We start from the raw sequence: 20,226 nt of genomic DNA, 5'->3' as shown, positions 1-20,226 counted from the left end.
TCTATCCATGAGGAAAAAAAGCGCACAGTTTATCAAGCCGGTGTATAATTAGATCGAAGTTGTGTTTAAGGTAAATAGCACCTTTTTTCAGCTGCCTATTAAGCCCACGCTGAAGATTTTTCTACTTGAGCCCGATAAACTAAATAAACCGAACAAATCGGAATACCCGGTGAATGTTCTCAAATAATTCATGTTTGACGCACGAGACTCAATATTTATTTTGGAAATTAGCTTCGGATTTTTTTTTCTGGGTTAAGGTGCCTCATTGTCCATTAACTTTAAGTACCGCGGCCCATTGAAAGTGACCATTAAATCCGGCCTATTTGTTTATGATGAAATGGTTTGTTTTACAGGTAAATGTTTCATCGGGCTGTTCTGTTCCATCAAGCTACGAAACATTAAAATTACGTCTAAATATAGTTTCGAAACACATATCTGGTAACTACAGATTATTCAATAAAAATGCAACTTTTGAACGCTTCTTTGAAGAAAAAATTAAAGCACTTTTCATTATCGCATCCAGCGAAATTTGTGGGACTTTCCTTAAAACTCTAGAGTGCGATTGTCACCATCAACAGCTCTTAAGAATTGTTAAATGTAAAACACAACAACATTAAAGTATGCTATAAAACATGTTTATCTATATTTAAACGAGTTTGCTTTACGAAAACCTAGATTTACTTGTTTGGCCATAATTTTTAAATTGTGTCCAAATTAGGGGTTTTCCAGATTACATCATTAGTTTCTTTATTTCTCTGAATTATGCCGAACTTTTGTTGTATCGGGTGCTTTCAACACTTTGGATCGAATAGTGAAATGTTTTTAAGCGGATCTCTCTCCTGGGACTTTCTTGTCTTTAGAACTTTAGAACTAAACAACGTTTTTTGTTTGAAAATTTGCGCTCAAAAACCCTGTTTAATTCAGATTTTTTTTGTCTTATCAATATATTTTGATAAACCCAGTATTTTAGGGAAAAATGGCGAAATGAGATCGAAAAAGTATGGAGAGACATTTAAAAAATGTATGTCTAATAAAAATCAATTTTTTTTCACTAATCATTGGTCAGATTAGTAGGTATATTCCGTGTTCTGCCGATAGCTTGTTTGTTGTTGTCCCAATTGTTATGGGGAATAAATTTAAAACAATTTTTGAAGTACACTTCACATGAGCACAAATTAAATAAATACATTTTATCTTAAAATATAATTTTTAATTAAAGTTTGTTACATTCGTTTCTAGTTAATGCAAAATGGAATAGAAGCGATTAGGTGCTTTAGAAGTTAGAACGACTTGAATGATTACTATTTCAATAACGTTACCAAAAATATACGTTAAAATCGAAAAATTACTTTTTTCGCAAAATATTCAAGAAACTTACTCATGGCATATTTAGTAATAAAATTCCCCGAATCTCCATGCCCAGTATTTTCCGGCAAACGACGGTTATTCCAAATAAAAGGGCAGAAAGACCGATTGGGTCGATAGCCTTTTTCTATAGGAAATAAAGATTATTTATATATATCCAAATAAAACACCCTGTACAAGCATTCAAAGGCATTCAGAGAAAAAATGAATTTGTGAAAACTTTCAACACAAGATGAAAAAAGTTCTTCATCTTGTGTTGAAAATGAAAACCAATTTTGTTTTGGTTTTGGAACCAATTTTTTTAAAGTGCGTAATGTTTAGGTCTGGTTATTTTGGCGGCCATTCTACTCTCTGCTAATTAGAGTGTAATTTTCCATTAAAAGTTGACTTTTAGTAAAAGTCTTCTTTCATTACGCAAATCCAGCAAATCACTTTGTACAAAAGTACCGCAAGGTTCATAATTTGACGCACCTTTAATTGGTGGTACCAAAGGTTGCAATAAAACCGATCCAAGTAGTTGCAATTAGTGCAATTGAAGAAATACTTGCGTGCATACCTCGTGGTACTACTCGCAGATTATCTAGTAACAGGTGCAAGATAAGGTACCCCCTGTTGAGAACTGTGCAGCAACGGTAGCCGATCTTTTTACTAAATATTTGTCTTGCTCGAGCAAACAATCATTATTTGTGGTAGAGCAACGGTATAGAGGTTTTGATTTATTGGGTTCTATCAGTTTAGAAGAAGGTAATTGAACCGATTGATTGGCTAGTTACATATAAAGTGATTGCTTTTTGCTATTGGCGTAGTGAAATGAATTTTAATGCTTCTTTGGTCATTCGATATTCAATGCACACGAAGAGAAGAGATGCTTTTTTGAAGCAAACTTTTGCGTTTTGAAGTTTAATTGTGTATGAGCCAAATGTCTAAACAAGGGTAAATAATTTAATAATACATTTTTGCTGACACTGAAGAGCGATTCCCATAAGAAAACAGGCAAAACCAATAAACGGGTCGTCCTGTATAAATGCAACTTAAAGCATTCACCCACGCCCGCACGTATACATACAAAGAAGCAATGTTCTGCGTGTTTACACGATCATAAATAACTTGAGAAAATTTTATCTTCAACCATGTTGATTATTTTACTCTGTTTCTTTTTGGGTACGTCTAGCAAATGAAGAAGTAGTTTGAGAAACGAAGACAACTGACATTTTCTCTAAGAGTCTGGCACTATCAGCAATTTTTCCTATTCACCTGGCTCTAGGATTTTGCATTTTATGTTCATTTCAATTATTTAGATTAACATTTCAGTTTCAGATTTATTTTAAAATTTTAACTCAATGTAAATGTTTTTTCTTCAAAAGTACCATCAGGATTATTTTTTCCTGTATATTTTAGACATTTATTCCACTTTCCGAATTTCTCAAAAAAAAAAGTTGTGTCCAATTATTAAGTAAATGTGTAAATTTTAGAGCAAGCTTTAGTTAGATCAATTTCTTTGAATTCTACACATTGTTTCATTTATTTTTAGATCTAATTTTGTAAAAAAAAGGATCTTAAATAGTCGCAGGTTTGCGCCTAAATTTTTATGCAGTAAAACAAAAAAAATAATTTAATACAATTTTTAGAATTGGAAATAATTGAATAGATTGTGATATCAAACTGAAGTGAGCGGAATAATAATCAAACACAAAACAAATCAAAGTTAAGGTAAGAGATTGAAATCTGAAGTTTATAAATACCTACAATAAAAAATAATTTTATAGTATTGGTTGCACTAATATGTAATTTTAATGTAGTTATTATTATAATACTTTACTAGACAGTTGAATAATAAACAGCAAAAATTAATTTTGCATGTAAAATCTGTTTGTGCAAACTATGTTCCAATAAGAAAAATGTCAGGTTTTGAACAATTGAGAAAAATGCTTAGACATAAGTGAAAAAACTTTAGTTAGTTTCCACATAAAATTAGAAAAACCTTTAATAAAGTAATGTATTTCAGTTCTTCTCAACTATTTTATCAAAAATTGGGATAGACAATATTTATGTTTTGTTAAACTCGTAACTTGTAACAATTGAAAATTCTTTATAAGCAATGGATGTGGAAATAAATGATTTTAAGCAAAAGAAGAACTAATTTCTACAAATCTGACTTCTAGAAAGTGAAAATGAAAAAGTTGTGGCAGAAAATTCTGTGTGTCTGTAGTAGTTATTCTAAAAGGCTCTATTTATAAAAAGAACTCTATTTATAAATAGAACGTAAAATTTTTTCTCAATATAAAAGTGCATACATTTTTTTTAATGGCGTTTTAATTTTTGAGATAAAGTTTGTTAATATCATATAAATCGACCTCCATTGCTTAGAAATAATTTTCAGTTGTTACAATTTTTGCAAAACACAAATATTGTCCGTCGTATTTTTTCATAAAATAGTCGAGAAAAACTTAAATTAATTAGAATAAAGACGTTTTTCTCATTGTATGTGGAAATTTCGCTACATTTACAATAAGTGAAAGTAACTGCAATAAAACGTTTTTTTATATTTAATTGATTTAGATCGAACTAAACACCATAATGATTTTTAGCCAAAAAGAAATATTTTTTTTTTCATTTTCAAAACATCCAAATGAAACGTTTTTAGCTGACGACTATTTCGCCGTTTTCGAGTAGTTTGAAAATAACATATTTAAAAAACGGTTGAAAATATCGAATCAGCCAAAATAAACTGTCCAAAAGCGGGTCTCAAGATCAATCTTTCACCTTTTTCACTTTCCAAACCAATTTTCCAAAGTTTCATAAAAAATTCCAAACCTCTACCTTTTCAGAAGCAAAAAAGTCTAACTTTCAGCATCTAACATTATCATGTAGATACAATATTCGTCAGGAATCTCCCGTCTCCAGGAACGGTTATTCAGAAATTCCTAAGCTTCAAAAGGATAGAAGCAGACATAAGATGTAAAAATATACTTAATACAGGTAAATCTAAAAAAAAAATCCCTTCAGGTGTCAACTACGGAGCCTTGATCAGAAATTCGTTTTCGTTTCGAAGTTAGAAGTTAAATAACTGAGTATTTACGTCTTCTCATGTCATATCATCTTTTTGCAAAACACTACATATTTATATACCTATTGAGTATGGGTTTTCCTGCGATGAATTTTCAGTTGAAAATTTTCAATCATTCTTCTAGCTTATATTTAATTGTACTGACTTTTTGTCTTAGTTGGAAGCTTTTCAGTCTCTCCTTCCCTCTGGATAATTTTTACTTTTAATGTTTTTCAATTTTGTCCAGTTGTTTTCCACAAGTTTATTTATGTTGTTTGAGTGATTGTTTCCTAGCCACCTCCCTAATAGACAATTTGAAAATCCGCTTTAAGACTTTTAATAATTAATTAAAATATTAAAGTCCCGAAAATTTGAAGGAAACGTGACTTACGCCGGGCACACAACCGGAAATGTGTTTAATATTCTTTTGGAAAATTCAAATTCTTCTGGTTATTAGTTATTCAAACCATCATGAACGAAATGTACATATACATCACATGGGCGGTAGGAACATTATTACAGGTACGACAGGGGAATATTTCCAAGCAAAGGTCGTTAGACGGCGATAAAGTATACAAAGGCTGTAAAACGCAACTTCTAATGCAGAAAAAAACGTTTATGGAATATTTATGGATTAATAATTCTAAGCGACTAATACTGATTAATGCGATGTGTATGTGTTTTCCAAAAGTTCATTCAGTGATCAGGCAATAAAAGACCCTCGATTAAAATGCGCGACACATGTTGCGTTCAGTTATGCAAGCGAAACTTTTAGATATTCGTCATGCACTCTCCAAAATTTTAATATCTCCATAACTGGCTTTTCCTATGCAAAAAGCCCTGGCTTCTGTTTATTTGCATGAACATTAAAGGCACATACATCCTGCAGTGCATAGGATGTGGTTGGTATATGGTACGAACAATTTTAGCCGTTTACAATATATCATTTATTGGTGCATATTGGAAGGAAGTCGATGTTTATGGCCGTTTGTTTATGCGTTTTGGCGTTCAAATGCACGTGGGACTCTAAGTAAGCCATCAGCATTGCATCATCAACGAAGAATTCGATCTTTTGCTGCGAAGAGTGTTTTCAGCTTCAGTAATTCACCATCGGCCTGGTCATTTCCATGTTAAAAAAATAAGAACAAGACAGTTCTTTTCAATCACATTTTTATGGGCAGGCTTTTTAAAGTGGCACAAAGGCGAGAACTCAAGTGCGCTTTGATTGTTGTGAGAACGTAAGATGAGAGCGCTTTCAGTGCTTCGTAATAAAGGATTTCAGTTGGGATGGGGTTTTGTTTATTTTATTCGCTAAATTTGGCGTCCCTTTGTTGAATAATAATTCAGGGTGAGAGAGATTTAAATTTGGTTGGAAATTGACCAAAAGGCCGAACAGATATTTCGCTAAGAAAATGAGGTTTTTGGGAACTGGGCAACATCTGGCTACCAGATCGAGCCGATATTACGGGTTGCTTTACATAACGACCAGCAAGAGGAAACCTTTGTCCAACAAATTTCTACCCCAACATACCGTAAATTACCCGGTGGCTTGTCTAGAACTAAAAGTGAAAAATCGACCTAAGGACCTAGCTTAAGCCTCATAAATTGTGTGGTAATCTCGAGATCTAGGTGGGACAGAGACAGAAGCCGCCTAGACACCAGAAGCTTCTTTAAATAATACCTGAATTTCGGATCACAAATCACCAGATGAAGGCGGAAAGATTAAGATACGTTGAGTCTGGACGATATTAAAAAAAAACGCCGTGTTTTGCGATTGCAGCAAATGAAAAACTGCTATCAACGTCAATGAGTTGCAGGATTGAGAATCCTTTTTTCTTGCTGGGGCATAAAATAAATGAAGTTAAGTTTCGAGGCGTTCTCACGGATGGATCCCAGAAGACAAAGGTAAGCTCAGCACTCTAACAAGTTGATTTAAATCCCCATAAAATGCCGCTTGTTAGTGGCAACGAAACACCAGACAGGTATCGGCCAGAATGTGGCGGCCATCAAAATTTAATGCACTTCGCTCTTACAATTAACTACGAAAATGGTAAAATATCTACACTTGGGCTGCGCCACTGGCCAAATCAAAATACTTGATCGACATTGATATTAAGCGATTATTCCCTTTCAAATGATCATTTCGGGTGATGTGGATGCATCCCATAAATAAAAGATATGGGAACACCATACGCGGCACCATTCTCGAAATCGTTTGAGTGGTACCGAAAGGTCGCTCGCCCGGGAAAAGTCAAACATTGAATATCTTTTCGATGTAATCGTACACCTGATGGGCGTGAGATTAGGGCCGATTTACTTCGTGACTGAAATAGTCAAAATTCCCAAAAAATAATGAGGCAACAGAACTAAGACATGCTTAATTTGGAATTTTTTTCCGCCTATTTCGGATTATCATGGTTCTTCTAGCTGAAACTGTCCTGAGTTCTTCAGTAATATTCTACGCAATGTAATGCTGATAGTTAATTAGGCAGTTGCAAATCTTCGATCACTTACTGAATCCACCTCAAGCCTTACTTTTGCACCTTAACTTTTATCATTTCTTACAACTTCTGAAATTGGTTCGGAATTTGCTTGTGGACCCAACTGTGTTCAAATGGAAGTTACTGGCTCCATAGCCGCTCCTGATAGGATCCAATTAACACTTCAACTTCCAACTACTCGCCACCATTCATCATTCCATTAGAACTCAGGCCTTAAGTATACACCACGTCAAATTTCAGACTTATTACCTCCATTCTACGATTACAATCTTCGACATTGCCCTGTTTAGAGCTAACGGGCCTAATAACACAGAAGGCTCTCCGTGTGAAAAAAATTGTCTTGTAAACATCGTTCTTAGGCATTTTATTATCCAGTTCTTCGCGATTGATTTATCTGCTTAGAGGCAAACATGTTGAAATTCAATTATTGCTCGTTTTCTAGTTCATAATCAAAAATGGTTTGGAGCTTTAGATGTCTTCTGATGTGACTAATTTGGATGGATGGATAAGTGCGGTGTAAAACGGGCACAATTTTTAAAATTGCTTTACTCTTTTGCGGGGTATTGACTCCTGGTAAACCTTCCATTGCAATGGTTTTTAATCAAATTTAAAAATGTATTTCAAATTTTGTTTGCAATTTAAAGTTTTCACTAAATGCACCGTCTTTTTTCAAAATTCGTAACTTTCCATCCAGAGCAAACACCAACTTGAAAATCCCACTCCCTGCAAACTAAACTTAGCTCTAAAGGTGCTGAGAGTTTCATTTAAATCTTCATAATCAATATAGTCGAAATAAAAGTGTAAAAATAGGGGTTTTAGCTCAAACTCCACGCTCTATAAAAATTTGTAATTTTCGATCCAAATCATGCGCCATATTAAAACTCATACACCCAGAGGAAGACCCTTGAATTGAATCGCCCAAAAATCTGATTCGTGTGCGTTTTCTAAACTCACGTGTGGAAATGGGATATTTTGCTCAAATGCACGCTCATCTTTAAAAGTCGTAACTTTCCATCTAGAGCTCGCACCACCTTGAAACTCGCACACATTATAGAAGACAAGCGGCTCTAAACATGCTCAAAGTTTCATTTAAATCGCCTTAAAATCTGATTCTTGCACGCTTTGTAAATCAGGTGCCGAAATGGAAGTTTTTGTTCAACTGTACACTTTTCTTTAAAAAATGTGTGTTGAAAACAATTGGATTTCAAAGTCCTGATAGTTTGATTTAAATCGCCCAAAAACTTGATTCCTGTGCGCCTTGCAAACGCATGTGTAAAAATCGAGGTTTAAGCTCAACTTCACGCTCGTCATAGCTCAAAAATTCATAGCTTCCCATCCCGAGCACGTGCAATTTTTAAACTCACTCGGCCTATTAGACACTTGGCTCTAAAAATCCTGATAAGTTTTATTTAAATCGCGACCAAACTTATTGACTAAAGGGAGCTAAAAGTCATTTTTCGTTCTAAAAACATCATTATCCGAAAATTAGCAACAGGCATAATTTATCGAAAACCAGCAGCATTCATTAGCAATTTCATGTTCAAAACAGTTAAATAATAAAATAAGTCCAAAATAGTATAAATTCCTAATTATTACTAAATGTAGATCTTGTTTAAAGAAGTTTATTAGAAGATTAATTAATAGAAAATGATCTTATGATGCAGGCAGCAAGCAGAGGTTTGTGCTGCTTTACAAACATAAAAAATCAAGTAAAAATTTGAACAAAATTTGTTGACTTCTTAAGACCCTTAGAGTTGATAAATAAGAGAATTAGAGCAAATAAAATTAACGACGAAAATGTCCTAAATTTCACAGGTAAAAAAATGAATTTTGCAAAAAAACACAAAAAGTTTTCCTAAATAAATTTTGAATATTTGTGTTCTTATTTGTGAGAAAATCGATTTTTCTACTCACCGACATCGTCGCCGAAAAGTTAACTCCATGCCAAACAATCACTCACACAAAAGTAAAGTTCGCGCAAAAATGAAAAAGCGAAATAATCGCTGCAGCGTGAGCTCGTCTAGCTCGACGTGAGCTGATCAGAAACAGAAAGATCCCCGAACGAGCAATTGCCGAAAAACAGCTTCAACGAAGACGGTCGCGGGAAGACTCATCTAGTGAGTGTTGCGGTCGAAGCTGGACCCTGGTGGCCCCCCAGGCTAATGGTAGGATAGAGACCGCACTACGAAAGCACGACGAAAGGGCTGATTCAAGCAGGATGGACGCTGTTGCGGAGGCGGTTGGCTGGCCTCGAATTCCGACAGAGCGACTTTTTACGTAATTTTTTTCCCACTGATAAGGTGGTCCAGCTATCTGCCAATTTGGGGCCAATTACGTAACGTCTCTCAATATTTGCTACTGGGAAGTGTACAAAGGCGAACGACTTGGACCATTGGTGAGGAATTCGTTCCCATTACATAAAATCCAATGTCTGCCAACTTAGCACTTCCAATCGGAAAAATACCACAATTTTAAAGCATTTTTATATCTTGAAGATCCTCATAGATAACTGTAGATTTTCTCAGTATAATGGCATTTATCAGGAAATTGAACTTAACACTTAATGTGTAAGGTACAAAAAATATGACAAGTTGAGTGAGAGCTTAAGGTTTATTCCCAAGGCGCTTCGTTCAAGGATTGCTATGTAGAAGGGCGTAAAGGTAAATTACGTGATTCTTATTCAGTTGAGGTTCAGACTCAGTCAGTTTGCGGAAATTTAAACCAAAACATTACAATTCAGAAGACTATTTATCCACAACTCAGTTTGTTTAAATCGCCCTTACGCCCATCAAGTGGAAGTCTTCAAAACCCTGCAGAAAAATCCGGGAAAGTCTGAATAGGCAATTTCATTTATCGCATCCTTGAGATGCAAATAATGTACACTTTAAGGGATTTTTAAAGAATTGATATCTTTCGAAAAAATTGATCTTTAGATGTACATAGTTAATTTTCGGTTTTAAATTTTTTATCGTCTATTAAAGATGGTGGCTGCTCAAAAAACGCCAATAACCGAAAAATGTTCATTATTTCGGCTCTGAAGCTTTTCTCATGTTTCTGGTCGCTGCATTCTGGCTTCTTTTCACGAAAATCATGTAGAATTTGAGGCATTTGAGAGGCTTTTTCATCCATATCGGTGACAGCTAACGTCAGAAAGTTCTGAACATATAAACCGGAATTTCATTTCCAAAACCGCAGTACCGACACTAAACCATCAAAAACTGGAACAGGAAACTTCCATTTTCTACAAAAGTTGGAAATTCCACACACACAGGAAGAAATCCCGATATTTTGACTGGGTAAACTGCCCACAAACCACCATTGAAATCGACTAAGTTTACTCTTACCTTGAGGTTGCTGAATTGAGGTTGCAATAAAACAAAAAGCTGAATTAAAAACTTACTCAAATGGATAATTTCAAGCGTTTTTGGGGCATGTTAAAAGCAGCATCAGTAAATGCAAAACACTAAAACTGTGTTCACCGACATAGGCACTTTCCTTCAACCCCATCACAAAATTAATCCCGACTAAAAAAACTTTAGAAAACGCTCTCAAGATGTCCATGAATAACTGCAGTTGCTTCAACTATTTGCACTTTAGAAGAAAATTAAAAAATTACGTTTTTAAAAGTTGTTTAAAAATAAGCGATGACAGCTACTGAGGCGACTTTTAAATGACAACTAGCTGACTGCTTGTACCAGTTAACAATAATTTAATTAAATCCCTCTAAATTACACACACTTTGTCCAAAAAACCTTTATTAGCAATCCGAGTATGAGTTTTCATTCCAATCCCCATTTAAATTCATAATTATTTCCAACTTTTCCATCTCTGTCTCTGTCCAGTACATAATTGACCTATATGTTAACTGCACTCAGACTTGAGCTCGCACGCCCATTTTTTTAAAGTGAAAACAAGTTGCTTAAGTTTTTCATTCCTCAATAATTCGATTAAACACATCAAACCGATTTGTCTTAGTGTTTTCGCTTTTTCGAGCGGAAGCTGATTTAACAGAGGAAATGCGTTATCTGAGTCGCTTCCCACTCCTACGATCCCGTGTAAAAACAGATCTCATTATCTATCTGAAATGGCACATTTATATCCTTTTTTCCGAAGATAATTCTCATTTGGTCCCATATACCTAGACAGTAGCGTTTGGAAATCGTTTTCTAATGTTTCCTCCCGTTTAACTCAATTTCAGGGTAAATTTGCAAGTTAAAGCGCACTTAGTTAGGGTTTCACTACCTCAACATACAATCGGTTTTTCCCGATGCGCAAACAGCCACAAGTCTATGGACAAATATTAAACTTTATTGTTTAATTGAATCGCAGATCGGCTCCGAACCCGATAAAGCATTGTTCGCACTTGAAATTGGGTTATCAAACGGAAGCGGACTTTTTTTATCTACGATTTCTACTCCACTCTTTGCATGAATTGGAAAATAATCAAACTCCCCCCAAAATAGATCATTAATAATACATTAAGCAACTGAAAGGACTAAGAACTTTGCTTTAATAAAAACGAATTTTTATGCTTACAAAATAACAATTTTCGTTCAATCTGACTCACAGCCGCGGACTTACAAAGCAGTCATACAAAACTGCCTTTTCGTTAAAGGCTGGCTAAAAAGTCCTTTAACCGCGGCGTTTGCTTGCTTTTACTCTTGCCACGATTTTGTACAAGTCGGGATAAATCGTTGAGTCTTTTTTTATTCTGTTTGGCTTTTGCCTTACTGATTACAGGCAAAAGAACCTCAGTTACGACGTTTTCTTTCTTCTTGGCCAGTCTAATGGCATGTTTATTTCGAATCGATTTAAGCGGCGTCTGGAGCATTCTACTGTTGGTCATTGTTCCAGTCGTCGCTTCAAAAGGCTGGATGGGATGAAGACTTGTCTCTTGTGTGTTTTTGGTATTTGCGTTTTCCGATTCAGGCTTCTTCTTTGCTGAAGACAGCAACACCACGCTCTGGTTAAGCCCGCAAAATCTGTCCTTTTTCTTCGATTTTTTCTTGGTTTTCGCTGGTGGTTTCTTTGCTTTCACCTGTCGCTGTCGCTTTGGTTTATTCATCGCCACAATAGTTCCATTTTTGCAAAAATTGCAAGTCAATGTCTGAAACAACATGCAGTAAGACAAAACCCTTGCTAAAACAGAGTTCACTTACCAGCTTGTTTTGCTCTTGGAATCCCTTCGGAAACCTCTTCAACAACTTCTTATAATACGCTTTCTGAAAGTCAGTTAATGGTTGATTCTTCCTGACTTTCTCGATGATTTTCTTGGCAAACGGCGAGGGCTTGGATGGCGTAATTTCAAAGCCTGTGTCCGCTTCAGAGAATTTCATGAGGCATTTTTCGCATCTTTGATAGGGCTTTTGTACAGGCATAGACACATGTCTGCGCAATTCCATTAGTCGACATTTTGTTCTAGAAGCACAATAAAAAATTGTTGCACTTGAAAACCTGAGAAGCTGTGAAAATAGTACAGCCTACAAATGGATTGAAAAATTTTACTCAATGAAGAAAATGGAGCAATTTTTTGCCAAAACTGTTGATTTTTATGAGAAGATTAAGCAACTAGGCTCATTAAGTGAGGAATTTACTAAAGACCAAGGAATTAATCTACAGCTTATTCCCAATGAAAACTGCATGTGGACCATCTCTTAGCAAACATTTCTGATTAACATGAGCAGCAATTAGGCTCAATAGCTGAGCAGTTCAGTAGGGAACCAAAAAGTGACTTTCTAGCGTCTACTCAAATAAAATCAAGACTCCAAACTAAGTTTTAACCACATTAGCTTGAAAATTTGAGCAAAGAATTTGGGGCCAAAGTAAGTAGTTTTTAATGGATCTCGAAGCTGGCCACATCATGAACCGTCTCTGGCACCTTTCTCGGGTAAACATTAAGCATTTTTATAGCCCCAGACGCCCCACAAAGTTACCTATACAGTGACTGCAAGGTTGGCACGTTTAATTTCCTCAGGTTAGTAAGAGTGTGCAAAAATCTGATAGAGTTTTGAATAATCACATTGTCCTGCTCCTCTGCAGTAGTAAAATTTTCCATTCTGGCTTCGGGAACTTTAAGATTGCTCTTATTTCACAAATTTCTATCTATATACGCACACAAAAACATAACCTTTAAGAACTTGCAAGGTTAGAGCCTGTGAAAAGACAGCTAATGACAACTTAACCGCACAATTGCATGCTGCGGGTTTGAAAATGTAAACAAATAACACACATACTTGAGTAGTACTTAGTTTTTCACTACTAACAATTCCTAGACCTTTCTTCAATGCCATCGAGTCTCCAGGGCTCCCAGAGGAGTTTCTCACCTGGAAAATGATGGACACGCTGCTAAAGCCGGGGCCACGGACAAGAACTCCATCCAGACTGTGGCTAACATGGCAATCACAGAATATCCCCCTTGAGGGGATGTTCTTTGATGGCAATATCTGAGCCGTATTCCAGGACATTTATTTACAACAAAGGCAGGCATTAGCTTCTAAAAGTATGAAACGATAGTGGATACGAACGTAGTTTTTCTATATACTCAGCTGCGACCACAACTTTATTGTGGACATAAGTGTTGGGCGAATGATTCAGAAACACATTTCCGGATGCCAGGGTATTGGTAACTAACTTTTGAATTTTCACGGCCTGTTTGCCAATATATTGTTCTCAAAACGGTTCGTATGTACTCAATTATTTTCCGGTTTCCCCGATTTAAACCCATTTGGACACAATGATGAACGTGCGCAAAATTCACCAATTTTGAACCATTTTCCCGATACACTTCAAATTTTGTGCTGTGAGCTTTCAAACTAAAGTTACGGAAGATTTCAATCTATCGCATCGTAGCACTGAAAGATCAAAAAGGACACATTGGAGAGAAACTTTTATAATAAAAACACAGTAAGTTGAAAGGTAGCAGTTGTGAGATCCACACCTGCTACTTTGACTCACAATAAAAGACATTATTTGAACGTTTTATACACGGTTTACGGCGCGAACTGGACACATCAGAACCAATGTTGTTATTTCCATAACAGGGGGTACATGCTCGAATTAGGAGACAGGAATGGTGAAAACCTTCTAGTGGGCGCCACTTGCGTAGATGTGGTTCACGTTGATTTCAACTTGTCAATAAGGGCGAAACGTTCGAATGGCCAGAACAGGTGCCATTCAGACTCGCGCAGAATATGATCGCGGCGATGGACCCCTAGGGGGTTGAAGGAGTCTTTAGGCAATCCTGCGATCAAACACGCCAACACTCATGTCGATTGCCACGCCGGTCGTTTACGATCGTCTGGTTTCCCAGGAACGTTCCAGCCGCTGCACAAAACTCCGAAAAAGTAAACTAGCAAGTTATTGATTGAATTAAACCCTCAATTCGATTTGGGTTTCGTAGACTTTTTTAGGCTCTACAACATATTAAGAACATCGAACTGAGACTGCAAGACAAGGTGAAAACCTGTCTTGTGTGTGTGTTTGTTGTGCCTGTCCATAGAAGGCCAAATAGAACACCTCATCAACAAAGCCAAAAGTTTGGACAATCTCAGACAAATGTATATTGGATGGGGCCCTACTAATAGCGGCGTTTTCACTCTTGGTTGGTCGTTCTTCGTCCGTGTCTCCGTACCACAGCATTTACTTGGACGTTCGCTCGATAAAAATCTGGTTTCGGCACCGATGTTAGTTAATGCATGTAAAAACTGTTTTTGTTATACACTCAGCTGCTGAAACTTAAACAGCAATTAACACTAGCAATTTTCTTCACTCTGTTTGCACAAAATTTCAAACAATTCCGAATTTCTCCAAGCCTCATCAGAGTACAATCTTTTTGAGCAAGGATTTGCGTCGATGGGTTCTGCTAGAACAGAACCATCTGAAACAAGAACGCCTTTTCATCCAAAAACTCAGGCCGGTTCTTAAAACTTACGTAAGCTGGAACCGGCGCGTCGAGCCAATTTTCTTGCTATGATATTCCTAGTTTTCTTGCTTTCGGTGTCCATCGATATTGTGTATAGTTCATTGCGGATGTTAGCCACAATATGATTTGACTGAGGACTGACAAAATCTTCTGAAAATCACAGGCGGTTGTAATTTTTGACGCACCACTAAATAGACAGTTATAGATCATTTTTTCTTATACATAATTAATTCGTGATTTAATACTTATCTCTTCCAAGTTGGCCTTTCATCCAATAAAAATGCAAAATATAAATTAATGTTTGCAACAAGCTTTTACTAAATATTCAATGAATACAAAACATAATCATCTGATCAGCATAAATATAGCCGAACAGGAGGCAAAAAACAATAGTTACTTTTTTAGAAAGTAGTATTAACAAAAAAACACAAATAATAACGGACAATGGGGTTCTTTCAAAAACGACTACCTGGAGCAGCATGTATTTTCTCGGTCGTTTTCTCATTATCTAGATTAGAAAGCCACAATTATTATAAAAGTAGAAAAAATGCAATGGCAAAGCATGTTGCCGCGAATCGCTTGCAATATTTCAAAATAGATTCTTTGGTATAATACTAAGTGCAGTGAGTCGATAAAGCTGTCGACTTACGACGGATAAAGCGGCATAAGATGAATTTATCTTTGCATTTGTTGCTTCGGAGCCTTTGGTGTTTTTAGAGAGATATCTACGTGGAACTTCTAATGGTACGGGTCCACTGGATACTTTGTATCGCAAAAAGTGGATTGTTGCGCTATATTTGTTGTCGTGCTGTGTTCACTAGACGGCGAGTTGCACGCTTTTTTTGTATACGCAACATTGTATCATGTATCTGTGCTATAAATGTTGCGTGACTCGTGTACACTAGAATACCTAAGCAGCGCAACAATTTTGTATCTCCGCAGACTTTTCTGTACTCGTTTCAGTCGATCACTTTCGGTTTGAAAATGTCGAGAAAACTTTCTGCTGCTCTAATTGTGCTTTCAACTATAAAAAGACGAAGACTTGCTAAAAAACGGAAAATATATGTGTGCGCGAGTGGATAGCAAGAAGAACTGAACTAGGGGCTAATAAATTAATAAAATAATTACGACATGAAGATCCTGGATTTTACAAAAATCTTTTACGTGTGTCTGCAGCAGAATTTGATTATACGGGGTGATTCACAACATTATGGACACAGAGCAGAGGCGTGTAGGTAAGGCGACTGGTTGTGAAAATCTACAGGGTGTCCTTTTTTTATAGAGGCATACCTACTTTTACCCCCCCCCCCCCCAAGCCTTTTTGTAGTGGGCCACTGACTTCGACCGAACACATTTTTGTATTTGTTGTTCAATTTAAGAATTTTCTGATCTCTTGCAGTTTTTTCGTATCTGTCCTCGTTTTTCAATTATTTGCACAAATATGAGTTCATGTCGAGTTCCTGGGTGATTTTCTATGAATTTTTTTTGTGCCCTTTTGCTCACATTTTTCTCTTGAAGCCTCAAGTGCAAGTTGAAATTAAAATAGGGATGGCTGACGAGTTAACTTTAAAATTTATTTTTTTTACTGTAATTTAATTTACAATAATTCAGGTTTATCGGTTGTAAGCTAATCCAAATAAAAATACACAAAAATGTAATGAATAATTAAATTTATTATGAAATTAATTTCTTTCACTAAAAAATGTAAACAAAAGGATGCAAAAAATTCATGGAAAATCACCCAGGAACCCTACATGGACTTATATTTGTGCAAATAACGAGGACAGATACTAAAAAACTGCAAATATTCCGCAATTAATTTAAATGTTTCATCCCTTAACCACTTCTCCATTGTAACATTTTTACTGCAACAAATCCTGAGAAACAAACCAAGTTTGTTTCGTACGAAACACAAGCGCAACAAGAAAACATCTGTGTACACTTAAATGCTCTCGGGCATCAAGTGGTGTATAGCCGCAACACGAATTTTGTTGCGATACACCTTTAATTTGCCCTGTAGACAGGAAACACGTGTCTTCAGCATGTTGCGATACAAAAGTATCCAGTGGATTCGTACCTTAACTTGTAAAAGTCAGCAACAGTCGATACAATTAATAGGTCGCATTAACCGGATAAAATACTTAATTGACGTTAATTTTTTCGATTAAGTCTCAGTCAAAGGCGAAAATAGTAAATGGGCAGCTTTATAAGCGACTCTTACCTGATGGGGAGTTTTGTCCCTTCTTATCACAAGTTTCTCCTGTGGCCCCTTTTCCGGATTTTCCTGTGGCTTTTTTACCGCTAGCAGGGGCTAGCGATTTTACTGGTTGTTTCTTTACCGAATCCACTTTCTTCGCTTGTGATTTGGACCGTTTGTAGTCTTTAACTCCAACGTCTGGTAATGATGAGTTTTCTTGAACTGATAAATTCTGCTTTCCTTTAGATGCTAATTTGTTTCCCGTGGGTTTCTTTGGATTCGACTTTGCATGATTTTCCGTTGTCTCGCTTTCTGAATCCAGTGTACTAACTTGCGGTGACTTTATATCAGATATTCTATCTTTTGCAAGCGCAACCTTTTTTTGTGGGACTGGTACTTTATACAAAGAGCGGCGCTTTTTACCCTTTCTCGCTTTCGGTTGCTTGTTGTAACTGATGTCCAAACTTTGTGTAGTTGTCTGATTTTCAATGTCATCCTAAAAAAGATTTTGGTATATTAAATGCGTTTTTATCCTGTAGTGTTTGGTAAATTACTCGCTGGGAAATATCAGTGTTTCTTTCCGATAACTCTGTGGCAGTTTTCGATGACGTTTCAGGTTGGTTGGACCTTGGCTCCAAAATTTCACTTTCATCAGTTGATCTTTTCTTTTCCTTGCGTTGCTTCGATTTTGATGCTGATTTATTTACCATTATCTCGTCTTCTGAATCCAATGTATTAGCTAGCGGTGACTTCAATTTACTGGCTTTACGATCAGAAGTCTCCTTTCTTCCGCCTGGTAGCGTATAGGGAGTGCGCTTTTTTCTTCCAGATTTTTTAATTTTCAGTTGACTGTTGTTACTGATGTCCAAAATTTGGGAATTCGTCTGATTTTTAGCGTCATTCTGAAAAAGACTCGTATATTAAATGCACTTTTAATCTTGAAGTAATTCGTAAATTACTCGCTGGGAAATATCAGTGTGTCTTTCCGATAAATCTGTGGCAGTTTTCGTCGACGTTTCAGGCTGGTTGGACCCTGCCTCCAAAATTTCACTTTTATCAGTTGATCTTTTCTTTTCCTTGCGTTGCTTCGATTGTGATGCTGATTTATTTACCATTATCTCCTCTTCTGATTCCAATGTGTTAGCTAGCGGTGACTTTGAATCATTCAATTTACTGGCTTTACGACCAGACGCCTTATTTCTTTTGCCTGGTAGGGCATAGATGGCGCGTCTTTTTTTTGCAGGTTTTTTAATTTTCGGTTGACTGGGGTTACCGATGTTTAAATTTTGGGTATTTGTCTCATTTTTAGCGTCATTCTGAAAAAAGACTCGTATATTAAATGCGCTTTTTATCCTGAAGTATTTCGTAAATTACTCGCACTCGCTGGTTGGACCCTGCCTCCAAAATTTCACTTTCATTAGTTGATATTTTCTTGTTCATGCGTTTCTTCGATTTTGGTGCTGGTGTATTTACTATTCTCTCGTCTTTTGAATCCAATTTATCAGCTAGAGGTGACTCTGGATCATTCAATGTACTGGCTTTGCGATCAGAAGCGTTCTTACTAGACTTTTTAATTTTCGGTTGACTGTGGTTGCCGATGTCTAAATTTTGTGTATTCGTCCAATATTCAGCGTCATTCTGAAAAAACTTACGTATATTAAATGCACTTTTTATTCTAAAGTGGTTTATAAATTACTGGCTCGCAACATTCACGCTTCTTCTGGAATAAGTGTTCGGTATTCTTTTCGGACAGGGGCGTACTTGACACCAACGTAGTCACAATGCAAGGTGATTTATCGTAAATGCTATCAGGATTCCGGGTCCTGAAGATATCTGCAATCTTTCTGCAACAACTGCCTGTGCGGTTGATTAATGTTTTACTTAGATTTAAAAAATAGCTCAGTTTACTTACATGATCGACAGCATGTTGCCAAAACAGATGACAATAACGCGGTTAAATTTTTAACATGTTCTGAAAGTTGGGATTCTTCTACCCTTTCAGAGGGCAGCTCTAATTCTGACATGTAGCTCATATCGCTTGAATCTACAAAAAATGTAAAGCCACATAACTTATTTATCACCTTGAAATGTTGCTTAGAAACTCACTTTCCACCACCAGTGTCTCAGATTCATCCATTATTTGTCTCATACGGTTTGTATATGCTCCTTCGGTTTCAATTCTCTTCTCAGCTCTACTTTTCATCTTCTTGAATCAACTTTAGTTCTAATTCTTGTTAGTTTACAGATTCAAAGAAAGTAAACTGTCTCTGGATATGAACGTTTCTGAAATGCATAAACCGAATGTAGAATATACACGTCCCAATGATTCGAGATGAATTGATGATGCGATGCTTAAAAGAATGACTGCTTAATAGTAATAAGAATTCCCCGCAAAAAATGTATCGACACATTTCCATTCCGCCTACTGTACGGTAAAGTTGCTGTTACATGTTTTACAACGTACTGAAAAAGGAGTCAAACGAACAATAAAACACTTAAGAAACAGTGTGAAAATGTACTTTTCTGCCCAAAAAAAGATCCGGTTCTAGATTGTCGAGCTTGAGCACCTGGATCCCTCACACATTCATTCTTTATAAGTTAAGGGGCACGACTGAAAATGTACTTGATCAGTTACTAACTTACATAGATATGTGCTAGTGCAAGGATATTTTTAAAAACCGTTTTATCGCAAAAAATAAACATTCCAGCAGATACCAGCCTTCAAACAACAACTGTCAAATTTTACTAGTCAAAGTGTAATTATAATTTAGCCGCCAGTGGGCGTTTGGCATATATATTGGCAAATATGGCAGCGCTGTGGGAGGCCTGTTTATTCCAATTTTGCTTGATAAACGCATGTAAATTTCGCATCTTTATTGTCATTGGCTTTTTTTACTCAAATATAATTTGACTTTTAAATTTTCGTTTCAGCTTTCGTATAATTGCTAACCCATTAACGGTAAGAGTCAGATGTTTTGCGAATTCAAACACGGTGAAGCTGAATGATAAAATCAGTGATATTGTATAATATCGAAAATTACTAGATAAAATAGACGCTAAATGCTCACTAGTACTCACGAGTATTTATATAACTATTTTTATATTTATACCTTCAGTACGAGCCTGGTGGCCTACGAGATTAATAATTATCAGTTATAATATCGTTATAACAATAACGGCAATTCTTCAGCAACTT

At 36.2% G+C, this 20,226-nt stretch overlaps 2 protein-coding genes across 13 annotated transcripts in view; both read right to left on the bottom strand.

Moving 5' to 3' along the window:
- The window catches only part of LOC109543834 (papilin), a 70,642-nt gene extending 61,593 nt beyond the window's left edge, over positions 1 to 9,049 (bottom strand). For 4 of the 6 annotated variants that reach the window (XM_019913735.2, XM_048667227.1, XM_019913732.2 and 1 more), the window contains exon 1: positions 8,827 to 9,049. In XM_019913735.2, the coding sequence (XP_019769294.2) occupies positions 8,827 to 8,855 (29 nt within the window). In that variant the 5' untranslated portion in view covers positions 8,856 to 9,049. The remainder of the gene's footprint in view (positions 1 to 8,826) is intronic. The other 2 variants (XM_019913731.2, XM_019913733.2) reach the window with 1 other exon arrangement.
- A 2,356-nt stretch (positions 9,050 to 11,405) lies between these two features.
- LOC109543841 (polycomb group protein FERTILIZATION-INDEPENDENT SEED 2) lies at positions 11,406 to 19,781 on the bottom strand. Of its 7 annotated transcripts, none has more exons than XM_048667338.1 (12): positions 19,674 to 19,781; positions 19,137 to 19,313; positions 18,943 to 19,074; positions 18,727 to 18,887; positions 18,405 to 18,668; positions 17,990 to 18,346; positions 17,585 to 17,932; positions 17,055 to 17,526; positions 14,843 to 14,983; positions 12,846 to 14,788; positions 12,072 to 12,330; positions 11,406 to 12,019 (listed from the first exon to the last, which is right to left on the bottom strand). In XM_048667338.1, the coding sequence occupies exons 2-10, from the start codon at positions 19,231 to 19,233 to the stop codon at positions 14,664 to 14,666; spliced, it is 2,097 nt and encodes a 698-aa protein (XP_048523295.1). In that variant the 5' UTR covers positions 19,234 to 19,313; positions 19,674 to 19,781; the 3' UTR covers positions 11,406 to 12,019; positions 12,072 to 12,330; positions 12,846 to 14,663. The 7 variants fall into 7 exon arrangements, with proteins under 7 accessions (XP_048523295.1, XP_048523297.1, XP_019769305.2 ...); XM_048667340.1 differs by having other exon boundaries at positions 13,027 to 14,788; positions 19,674 to 19,770; XM_019913746.2 differs by having other exon boundaries at positions 13,236 to 14,788; positions 19,674 to 19,770.
- Positions 19,782 to 20,226: the final 445 nt, after the last annotated feature.

Source organism: Dendroctonus ponderosae, unplaced genomic scaffold (genome assembly GCF_020466585.1).
Source record: "Dendroctonus ponderosae isolate FM_Combo_2020 unplaced genomic scaffold, Dpon_F_20191213v2 Dpon_F_20191213_6, whole genome shotgun sequence".
In the NCBI taxonomy this organism is placed as follows: Eukaryota; Metazoa; Arthropoda; class Insecta; order Coleoptera; family Curculionidae; genus Dendroctonus; species Dendroctonus ponderosae.
This window is presented reverse-complemented; position numbering and strand designations above follow the sequence as displayed.

What these genes read in the sequence shown, in the direction of transcription:
- LOC109543841 (XM_048667338.1), bottom strand. Translation starts at nt 19,233, where the DNA reads ATGAAAAGTAGAGCTGAGAAGAGAATTGAAACCGAAGGAGCATATACA. An exon ending in GGCAACATGCTGTCGATCAT is followed by an intron (nt 18,888 to 18,942) that starts GTAAGTAAACTG and finishes TCAACCGCACAG; the next exon opens with GCAGTTGTTGCAGAAAGATT. An exon ending in ACGCGCCGGTTCCAGCTTAC is followed by an intron (nt 14,789 to 14,842) that starts GTAAGTTTTAAG and finishes TTCTTGTTTCAG; the next exon opens with ATGGTTCTGTTCTAGCAGAA.